This window comes from Diospyros lotus, chromosome 7 (genome assembly GCF_014633365.1).
Source record: "Diospyros lotus cultivar Yz01 chromosome 7, ASM1463336v1, whole genome shotgun sequence".
NCBI classification, from domain to species: domain Eukaryota; kingdom Viridiplantae; phylum Streptophyta; class Magnoliopsida; order Ericales; family Ebenaceae; genus Diospyros; species Diospyros lotus.
In genome coordinates this window covers 1,067,613-1,078,873 of record NC_068344.1, presented here as the reverse complement: position 1 = coordinate 1,078,873, position 11,261 = coordinate 1,067,613, and the positions used below count along the sequence as shown (strand labels likewise).

The 11,261-nt window shown below is 35.1% G+C and overlaps 1 protein-coding gene across 1 annotated transcript; it reads right to left on the bottom strand.

The window, feature by feature from the left end:
* Positions 1-2,826: 2,826 nt before the first annotated feature.
* Positions 2,827-9,703, bottom strand: LOC127806766 (E3 ubiquitin-protein ligase RHF2A-like). Its single transcript, XM_052344265.1, has 9 exons — positions 9,494-9,703; positions 8,667-8,807; positions 8,542-8,588; positions 5,436-5,498; positions 5,229-5,337; positions 4,723-5,114; positions 4,524-4,619; positions 4,050-4,415; positions 2,827-3,119 (listed from the first exon to the last, which is right to left on the bottom strand). The coding sequence occupies exons 1-8, from the start codon at positions 9,497-9,499 to the stop codon at positions 4,106-4,108; spliced, it is 1,164 nt and encodes a 387-aa protein (XP_052200225.1). The 5' UTR covers positions 9,500-9,703; the 3' UTR covers positions 2,827-3,119; positions 4,050-4,105.
* Positions 9,704-11,261: the final 1,558 nt, after the last annotated feature.

Genomic DNA, 11,261 nt, shown 5'->3' with positions numbered 1-11,261 from the left:
GTGATCTTCTCCACATATCCCGAGTAAATTTAGATATAAATATAATTTTTACACACTTAAAATTAGATATTTGATATAATTCATGTAAAATTTATTTTCTAATCTTATTATTACCTTCTAATTAAATATTATCTTCTAACAATAAATTTATTTTTCAAATTATAGCACTAAATCAAATTTCCTTAATAAAAAGGTCGGGGGGGGGGGGGGGGGGCGGGGGGGATTTGATGTTTTTGCTTTCGTTTTGAAGCAAAGGATCCATTAAGGTATACAAAGTAGTGGTACTTTGCTTTAAGAGTTTATATACAATTTGTGTGATTGTAAAGGTTAAGGAAGGACAATTCATCAACAAAGACAAGCTTTTAACTAATGTAATGAAAGAATCCAAAAGGGGTTTAATAAGGAGGAACCCTAATTGAGCTGATATATATATATATAATGAAAGTAATGGGCTTTGATAGAGACTTTTGGGGCTGTGGAATATGGATTATTATACAATTGGAATAAGTTAAGTAAGACGCATTTGTATCCAATGTTTATTCTCTTACTTAGTCTACTCATTATATTAGATTAGACTTGGCATAATTAATTAATAATGGTTGGAATCGATCATCAAAATTTATCACCAAAGTTTAGACGAGAGAGGATATTTAGGATTATCTTTAAAAAAATTTACCCTGTTAATTATGGGTCGATAGATGATTTGATGGGCTAGATTAGGATAATAGTTATTTTCTCAAATATGTTGAAATTGAAGAGTAAAATTCATTAACTTTTATCTCTTTTAAGATTTGGGTAAGATTACAATAGTGGTGTTTCATTTACTTTTACCTTACTCATTCCCAGAGGATCCAGTCTTTGTCTTTTACCTAAATCCACTGCCCTGGCATACCTGCAACCTTAGACAATGGGTCAAATAGGGATGGCTGAAAGAACCCATCAACCTAACATGCTTTTGCATTCTGATGATCATCAAATATCAATTGCCATGCAAAGAGACTTTGGGAAAATAATATTTTCTGGGAAAAGAAAGTGATGGGAAAATGAACAAGTGATGTGATCCATGTGAGAATTTCTTTTCTTTTTTTGGGTTGTTTAAGTCACTTAAAAAGGATCTCAAAGCAAAGTAGGTGAGAGAGGTGCTTTCAAAGGGTAGTTTTGAGTGCAAACAAATAGACTGAGCAGCAGCAGAAGATACCTTAGAGCATGGTTTTCAAGTGAAAGCTATTGCTTTTTTTTTTTTTTCTTTTTTTTTTCAACTTCAATTTTAACTTGCCAGTGCAAATAAGCCAGCAAAATAACAATAATCTTTATTTCTCGATAACAAACTCATTAATTTTTTTGATCGAACAAACAAATTTTATTGTAAGTGTTCTTTGAGTTTAGAGGTATTCAAATTTCAGTCCGTGCTTAGCCCACCTTTTTACTTCAATCAGCTGGATTGGTCTGGTTAAAATAAATTATATTATTTATTACTAATAAATAATGTAATAAATTTTTGTTTGGATTATAAATAAATAACATTATAGTCTTTTCCCCATCTTTTTATTCCAACGCTAATAGAATTAAGTCCTTTCACTCGGGACTTGTTTGGTTGGGCATTTGACTGCTTATAAGCTGGTGTAGTAGATTTAAACTACCTAACTTATTTATTATAAGTATTTAGCTTTAATAAAGAGTGTTTAAACGCTCATACCTTTTTACAAAAGCTATTACCCACCAATTTTTTTAAAAAGCTGTTACTAAATAAGTTAGGTTGACCCAATAAATGACCATTTTATCTTCAATCTTTTAAACAATTTCTAGCCATTTTCCTTCTTCTTCAACCCTCTGCCTCTTGCCCGCCACTGTCGCCGCCAGCTTTTTCAGCTATCGTTGTCGCCCCCGTCGTCTGCCATCGCCCCTAGCTTTTTTGACCGTCACCGTCACCCCTACAGTCCGTCGTCACCCCAATTTTTCAACCTTCGCCCATCGCCCCCATCATCTGCCATCTTCCCACCCCATCGCCCTCGTCTCTTCCGTCGCCCCCACCGACCGTCCATTTCCTCGTCAATATCTCTCTCTCTCTCTCTCTCTCTCTCTCTATATATATATATATAACCATGTGTATATATATAACAATAATTTATAATTAATTTTATTAAAAATAAATATTTCGTGTATTTTTTTATATTATTCAATAACATATCTATTTTTATCTTTTTATTATATTTTGATAACTTATCAATTATTTCAAATCAAACACGTAACTATTAATTAATAGGTTAAAAGTATATTTTATCAAAAATATTATAACTTAAATAGTACCCAACTTAAATGCTATTAACAACTTAAACGCTACCCAACTTAAAAGTTCTAAAAAAAAATAAGTAACCAAGCTAAGCATCAATGTCATGATTTTGAGGATGCTAAGATGAATTTATTCTTAAATAATTATATATTAATATATTTTATGTAATTATTTAACTTTATAATACTAAATCACCTTTTTCTATAATTCAACTCATTTTCAAAAAATAAAATTAATTAGAGCCAGTCGAGATGGATGATAAGGGCCGTGAGAGTTGGTGGCCGCGTGGCCTCCCCATTACCGTCGGTCGTCAACCGTGATGGGGCGGCCACCTATTTCTCTTGGACTAACAACTCTTAAGGACCACACCGGATTTCCATATTCCTGAGGTTTCTGCCCTTTTAACTACAACAAATCACATACTTCTTCTTAAGTTCTTCTATCATTACCCCCTCATAACATGTCTAAGATCTCGCTGAGATATTCAAAATTCTCAAATCCACCATCAACTACCCAAAGAGCAGAAGAGCTAGTCATTAAGAAAACAGACACAGTTTTGGTGTTCATATATCAAGTATGTATCTGAACCATATTTATATATCCCATATATTAGATGTTATAAATCTCCATTTATATTACCCATAACATTTACAGATTCATAACTACTACTTAAGAAAGGGGAAGCTCTCTCTCTCTCTCTCTCTCTCTGCTTCCTCTTCTTACCAGAAGCTTTTCATTCTTCCCAGCAGCGGCACCACCACCTCAGCCTAGAATGCAAAAGCATCTTTATCCTCAGCATGTCATATCTGGAGACCAGGGGGTCAACAACCTGACCAAGAACATTTGAGTTTAAGCTTCATGGATACAGCCGACATCCAAAAAGAAGTTCACAAGAATTTACAAGTAGACATCCATCACGGAAGTTATGAACATGACTGGAATAACACTCCCAGTTAAAAAGGGTTCATAAATATGCTCTCTAGCCAAGCCTGTCCCCCCCCCAAAAAAAAAAATAAATAAAACTACTACTGTAACGTATAACATCAAAGAAACCCAGCCTTACTCATCTCTTTCTTCCCCCCCTATTAATCGCATAAATTCTTATAGTTTGCATGGCACTTTTACTGGAAAAGCAGGGCCCACACCAAACCAACCCTAAACGAAAGGATCCGGGATCAATATGTGGTTATGGGATATAATTTGTTAGGGTTAGTGTTAAGGTTGGGCTTTAGCTCACCAATACCCAAAACTCTCCCAAATTACAAATAAACTAACCTCAATATCCTTATGACAATAAAAACAATGATATGAAAAAGTCCATTATATAAGAAACAAAATTTTGTGTCTCCATTTTTTCAAACAAATTATTTCTAATCTCTACTTTAATTTTATAGTTGTATATATGTTAAAATTGCTCTCTTTTTTTAGCTCCATGTGAACTTAAAATCTTCAAACCTGCTTAGTAGGATCTAATTAACTTAGAATGGATAGAGGTGGGACAAGATTATTCGCCCAAAAACTAAGAGAGATTTTGAGGGGATTACAGGTGTCAGATGGGTATCTCCCTATTAGGGTTAGGGTAAAGACTAGCTAAATCTATCCAAAACGCAATCCATTGCCATCTCTAGACAGCATGATGCACCAAAAAACTACATGGTAGAAAATAAGAAAGAAACAAAGAGAAACCAAGGGACTGCGAAACGGGTTGCAGGGGCACTTAGTTACCAGAAGCATTCATATAAATCAGTATAAGACTAACCTTCAAAGATGAAATGCTGAGGGCAGATGCAAATTGCTTAAACATAGTCAAATAACTTAAGTTGAAACTGAACTAGGAGCTGTAGCTGCAGCATTGCTGTCATTCAGCGAGGTCTCAGCATCAGTCTCCACATTATCATGGTTGTGTTGCTCTGCAACCAATGGATCCACTAAATTATGTGAGCCTGAAGCAGAGTCACCTCTACTATTTTCTCTGGTTTCGAGACGCTCCATCATACGAGAGACGCTAGCAATTCCAGCATTCACTTCTCTCCTAACTTCAGAACCAAGATCTGCCATGGAAGTGTTCCGAGAAAACAGCCTCTCTCTCCATCCTCTTGTACTCTTCGAAATTGATTCTTTGTATCTTAAATAGAAACAGATAATTGAGTTCAAACTACGCAAAAAAAAGTTCAAATCGCCTGCCCAACAATCAGGGAGCAATCAAATAGGTATTCTTTTACATGGCTTTTACCTCATTGACATCGCATTAAATCGAGATTTCAACGACTCTGACAATGACTGGAAATCTGAAGGTCCAGCCCTATCTTGATTAGGCAGAAAAGATTGACTGCAGGGAAATAACGGATCCAAAAAATTGATTGGCACCAAAAGCAATAATACTAAAAATAACATGGTAGTAGTCAGCCCAAAATTTGGACAATCATCATTACCGATTATTAAGGGAGATTCCTTGTCGATTGGTTGGCATGATAGTAGATCCAGATGATGAAGAAGAAATCTGACTGCCTTGAGCAGAAAGAAACTGTGGCCCATGACGTTGGGGCTCATCCTCACCAACAAGTGGACGAGATGGGCTTGCTACAGTAATTGCAGCCGGTTCAGATTCCCCTCCAACAGCAGATAATGAGGCAGAAACATGACCAGCAGGAGGTGCATTAGGATGGGTGGAGAACACCATAAACTGTGGACGACCATGAACAGATGACCGACTCCTTTGCCCTTCCCTGCGAGCAATGTGGTGGCTCCTTCCCATTGCAGCAGCGGCTGCCAAATGCTGGATAATACGCTCTTCAAGGTCCACATCACTAGCACCAACTGGTAACTGCATTGCAAGAGAAATGCAAAAACAGTGATGTAGAAATGTAAGGTCATTAAGGTTTCTCATCCAACCAAACTACAGAACACTGACTCCACTTAGTATAAAAAGATAACAGACATGCTGCAACTCAAAATTCCCCAAGGTGCGATGATGGAATATAGTGGAATTTCTTGAAGGATTCAACCTAAAGCTCCTCTCCTGTTCCACGGCCTCAAGCAATTCTTGACTGCCTCCATTAAAAATTGAATATTGTATGAGTAAAACCAAGGATACACAATTGACAGTAATGGCAAATATTTAGGAGACACAGAAGCCAGAATAAACCTGGAGGGATCCTTCAGGCTAATGGGCTGCCAACACATTGGACAATTTGAGCTTCGCTGGCACCTATCAGGAGGAAGTGAAGAGCAGAAGAACATTAGATTTCAAGTCCGTTTATCCTTATCATCATTTACATTAAATTTTAAAGTTCCAATGGCATGCTATTCAGGCATACCCTCACACATATTAGATCATGTGACTCCCAATGACGACTGGTGTTGGGTGAAAAATGAATAATGGTTTATGATTGAATTTATAAACAGCTATATTTGATAACAGCTAATATCATTACCATTTTGTTCTCTGTTGCAGAGTTCTCTTGTCTGTATTTTTTATTGATATATTTACTCATCTTAGACAAATTCTATATAACCTTCTACATCCCTCCAGGGAAACAGCACAAAAGCAACTCCAAGAGTAGAAGAAAAGCATAAATAATTACTAAGAACAAAAGCCATTAAGATTAACCATGTTTAATAATAATCACAGCATGAAAATGCTTACAGCCAGATAGGCCAAAAGCTCCATCAGTCACAGAACATCTAAGAATAGATATCAAAGCTTCTTTCACAAGTTTGTGCAGGTTATTGGGAATAGACCATTCACACAAAGAACTAAAAAATGTGAATAATGCAACATCACAAAGAAACAGGACTTGCTTTCTCTATCCATTACATTTGGTTTCTAGAAATTATCACTAAATATTAATTCTTCTTTGAAGTGGCCACAAAGATTTGTATTTGAGAGGAAATGTTTCTTGAAGAAGGGGTTATAGGTTAATACAGACTGGATTAAGTTTAGATAAAACAGCTAGAATGACCTTATGGTGTAGGTTTATCGAAGAGCATTTTGAGAGTTCAAATTGTATTTTACACTTTCACTTAAAGGCGGCAATGGTGTCAAATTCTGGTGCCAACAGATTGTCCAGATATTGCCAGAGGCTTTTCCAGGTTCTAAGATTTTTCCAAGATGCCAATGGCATCTCATTTTTCCCCATTTCAGCAAGATGGTACAGGAATGAGTTGAAACCTGCTGAGCTATTCTTTTGGGACCATCATCTTAATCATGTTTAGGCAGAGGCTGTGGACATCGTTCAATCAAGGAGCCAAGAATATAGTGTTCTCTATTATGTCCTTCCCCCAAGTTTTTTTCCCCACCCCGAGATCTAGCACACATAGCCTCCTCCAAAAGGAAGCTCCCCTTGCTTAGTTGGTTACAAGATGGACTACCTTGACAACTGACAACTTATATTAACAACGAAGTGTTGCTGGAGACATCACATCTGTAAAGCAGTGGAAAGTGTGCATTGCCCCAATTGCTAACACGGCATGGAGCGTGATCATCCCGGTGATCGAGGTTGAGTGGGAATGCCCGCCCAATAAGCCAGCCTATTGCATCTTCGAGGATTCACCATCATCTCAGTATAGACAGCTCAATTATGTCTAATATGGCAGTGAGGGGCCATAATATTGTTACTTTTCCCGAAAAAGTTATGTACAACATGCATAGCTTCAACCACATGGTGCTGACAGTATTCATTTATCTTTGGTTACTTATTTTTATCCCTTTGGAATTTTTCTGTTGTATATGCACAAGAGGCCTTGCTGCTGTTCTAAGTTGGCCTTTTTACCCCTTCAACAATTTCAAATAATTATATAAATAAACTAAAAACAATAAAAGCTTTCACTGTTAGTCAGGCGTTAACAAAATATGGAAAGGAGTAACGAAAAATGTCCTTATTCAGTTTGATATTTAAAAAGAAAAAATATAACTCAAAATTTAAGCCATAAAAATCTCCAAATACACCGTCCATTCTAGGAATGGCAATGGGGAGGGTTGGGGCAGGGAGTGTCAACCCCAGTCCCATCCCCACGGGGAACCCATTTCCCAAATCACCTCCACAAACCAAATTGAATAGGCCCCAAACCTTACCCAAACATGTGATTGGACTTAAAATATATATATTTTAAGATTGCAAAAATAAAAATAAAATTTTGAATGTACTTTGATACTTTACAAACTTAACAATTTACTTATGAACTGAAATGAGTAATAATATGAAATTTTAAATGATGCATATAATACAATGGGTTCAAGTTTGGATACGGGTCCGGTGCAGGGCGCTACATTCCCCTCCCCCCTGCTTGAACTTTGGGTTTTTCCCAAACCCAAACCCAAACCCAAATTGAAAGGAGAACCCCTTCTTCGACCAGCGGGTTTAGACAGGTACAAATTGCCATCCCTAGTCCAATCTCGTCCTCCTCTCCAAGTTATCAGACAAATAATTTTCCCTCTTATCCCAAAGATGACTGTCAACATCAGTAGTTCAGTTGTTGCCTTTGCGATTTTATAGTGATTACATATATTCTTAAACTTAAAATCCAAGATAAGTTTCACCAAATTATTGAATCAATAGTTAACTACTTCCAGAAAATACTGTTTCTAAAAATATTGTTTTGCACAATTAAATTTACTTTGTCTTATTCATTTACTTTTGTACAAGTTCCAATTTCTTAACATGTCCAATATCAAAGAGGAAACTTCTGCAATCTAGGAAGAAGTACAATTATGGACAATTATTTTTTATGGATCTAGCTGCCATTTCCCTAACAAAAGGTTCTAGTTCTGCCCCCTCAGACAAAAGAAACATAGCCCCAATGACGTAACATGGCTTCATTACTATGAATACTCAGTTACTAGAGTTTCCAGACACAAAAATAAATGAAAAAAGCAATGTGGTTAGCAATGAGCAATAAGGAATAATAGCCAGAATATTAATTAAGGCCATGCATTTAGGAACAATGCCCAGAATATTGATAATTATAAAGCAAACATTAAGGACGGAAAGCCTTGATTGCAACAATAAAGTTGCTCCTTTCTGACTAGAAGGTCATGGGTTCAAGTTTTGAAATAGCTTCTTTAAAGAGCAAAGATAACACCATTTACAAAAACAAGCATCCCTGACCCTCGTGAATGTAGCAAGATAGAAGGCACAACACAACTTGAGGGAAAGAGAAAGCACTATGAATCAGTTGCAGTCCAAGAAATCAAAAATTAACAAAAGCAAAAACTAATAAGATACTGACAACAGAAACAAGTGAGGACGTACCATTCAAGAATGCACTGAAGGTGGAACTCATGCTTGCAACTAGTTACCTGGAAGGCAAGAATTGGTCAGTATTCACATTAAGGCATCTCCTCAAAATTACAACACGGGAGAATAAAGTGGTTCACAGTTGAAGGGTCACTGTCGCAGAAGGCCTCCAAACAGATGCTACACGCATCATCGCAGGCTTCTTGGACTCCCCCCTCCACAAAAGCTGCAGCGGAAGTCATATGATCTTCAGTCTTCTTGACCTCATCCATCACCGGCACCTTGCAAAGACAACAAAAACATAATTTTGATATCAAAACAGACAAAGACTTGGCCAGTTCACATAATTTTAAGGAAAGATAGAGGAAAACCATTTTTGGATAAAAGAAGGAAGAGAGTCCAACTTATAAGTGGCCGCACTTCAAATTTCACAATCGACATTAATTAATAAAAGGAAGAAAATTTAAAAGCTTATTTTAGAAAGAAAAACTGAGAGGGATGCGGGGAATGGAAGGGGGGAAAAACTTTCCACGAGTTTGCCTCCATTTCTTTCTAACTTCCTGCAAAGTTATTCAAATTTGTCCCAATAATTACCAGGGAAATATCACTACCCGGGATACTACTAGGACAAACGCATGGCGCATCCAATGAGAATAAGGAAAAGAAAAACCTAAACAACAACAGCATCAAGAAGAATGGCAACGACAAGAAACGAATTTCAAACAACGCAAGCAATCACTTCCCCGATAAATTATAAAAAAAAAAAAAGGAAAATCATACGAGAGAATACCCTGACCCCATTGAGACAACGAAAAACCCGTAATGCAAGCCAACGCAATGAGCGGAAGGGAATTCTCACGGTGGGAAGGAATTCCACATATATACGAAGGAAAACCAAAACATAGACGGATGATCAATTCGAAGCCAAAGAGTAACATGTAAAACGTAAAAAAGCCCTTAATCATACCTCCATTGCAAACTCCAAGAGAGCTGTCAAGAATCGGAGACGCCGCCGCCCATGAATTCAAGACCAAGCAATCGAATTTCCCTTCTCAACGGAAAAGGGAACGCTAGAGCTGCATGGAATTTGATTCAGTTCAGGGGGACGGGCAGAGAAACCCTAGAACTCAGAGAGGGAGGGGGCGGGGGGTTGAATGAAGAAGACTCGTCCGTCCGCTTATTGGCCTTTTGCTTTATTTATTTTTATCAAATTCTATTTTTATTTTATTTTTTTTATTTTATTTATTTAGAATTTAGAATCCTAGAAAGCTCCCCATTATGGCACAGTGTGGCCCCCGCTCCCCCGTATATTTATTTTATTTTAATTAATTCATATAATAATTTAAATATTAAAAATAATATATAATCAACAGTCTAATTAATTTTATGAATTTTGTTAATGAGTGTAAATACCCGTTAAAGTTTATTAAATAAATTATAAATTATTATTAGTAATTTAAAATTAATTATTTTATTATTATTTATGTTTACGTAATGTTTGTTAAAATAAATAAGATAAAAAAAATATCAAAATAAGAGCAGAATATTTTTTGAATCAAAATATAAAATAGTTAAGATAAAATTAAGAAATATTCTAATATTTTTATCAAATTATTTATTAAATTTTTTGAATACACCATTATTATTTTTTTTTTATTTATAAGGATTTATTTTGAGGGAGATAGATAAACATATCTTAAAAAATTAAAATAAGAAGTCACGTGATTTCTTTTTAAGGATAATCAGATAAATTTAACAAACACGTTGAAAATAATAAACATCTATAATGCTTTTCATATTTGACATTTTTTATTTCATATCTTGATTAACAAATACTACTTTAATATTAAACACAAAGATCATAGGACTATTGTTTATGTTTATAATTGAGAGATATTTATAAAGGTAAATTAAATTGAAGAATGCATAAAGAGCTCTAGTGATAATGCATTTAGGTTTACAATTTGAATATGAATAGACTTGAGATTACAATAAATAGTGGTCTAAAAACATTCATTAATGATAAGTTTTAATGTTATGTCAATAACTTATCAAGTTTTTTAATTAGATAATCTCTCATATAATTATTAACCCATCAATCATTTTTAGCTATAATTTTATAAGCAAGGTCGGTTCAAGGGGCTGGGGGTTTAGGTCATTATTAATTCAGGGGCCCTTTAAAAAGTAATAAAAAAAATTCTTTTATTTTAATTTTTTATAATTAATTTTCTTTCAATTATTAATTAAAAATATGGTAAATTATATGAAACTCCCCTGCACTTAGGGTCATGTGCAACTTACCCCGTGCTTTCGATTGTACCAAAAAATCTCCTTACACTTTCAAAATGTTATAATCAACCACAATTTATTATTATTTTACATAATTTTATACAATTTACTAATTAATTAATATAATATTTTGTATTTTTTTGATATATTGGAATTATATATGAAGAATTATGTATTTTATATGTAGATTATTATACAAAATTATGTAAAATAACAATAAATTGTGGCTAATTGCAACATTTTGAAAGTATAAGGGGTTTTTTGGTGCAATTGAAACCACAAGAAGGTAAGTTACACATGACCTTAAGTGCATAGGGGTTTCATATAATTTACCCTTAAAAATAAACAAATTTTAGATAATAAGGCTAGTTTTGAAAACTTTTTTGGGGCTTAGGTTCAGGCTTTAGTGGCCTTCCCCAGAGTCGGCCCAACCAGTTTGGGGGCTC

Coding starts and splice junctions, on each gene's coding strand:
- LOC127806766 (XM_052344265.1), bottom strand. Junction 5,338..5,435: donor AGCCTGAAGGATCCCTCCAG/GTTTATTCTGGC, acceptor TAATGGAGGCAG/TCAAGAATTGCTTGAGGCCG. Junction 4,620..4,722: donor GGAATCTCCCTTAATAATCG/GTAATGATGATT, acceptor ATTTCCCTGCAG/TCAATCTTTTCTGCCTAATC.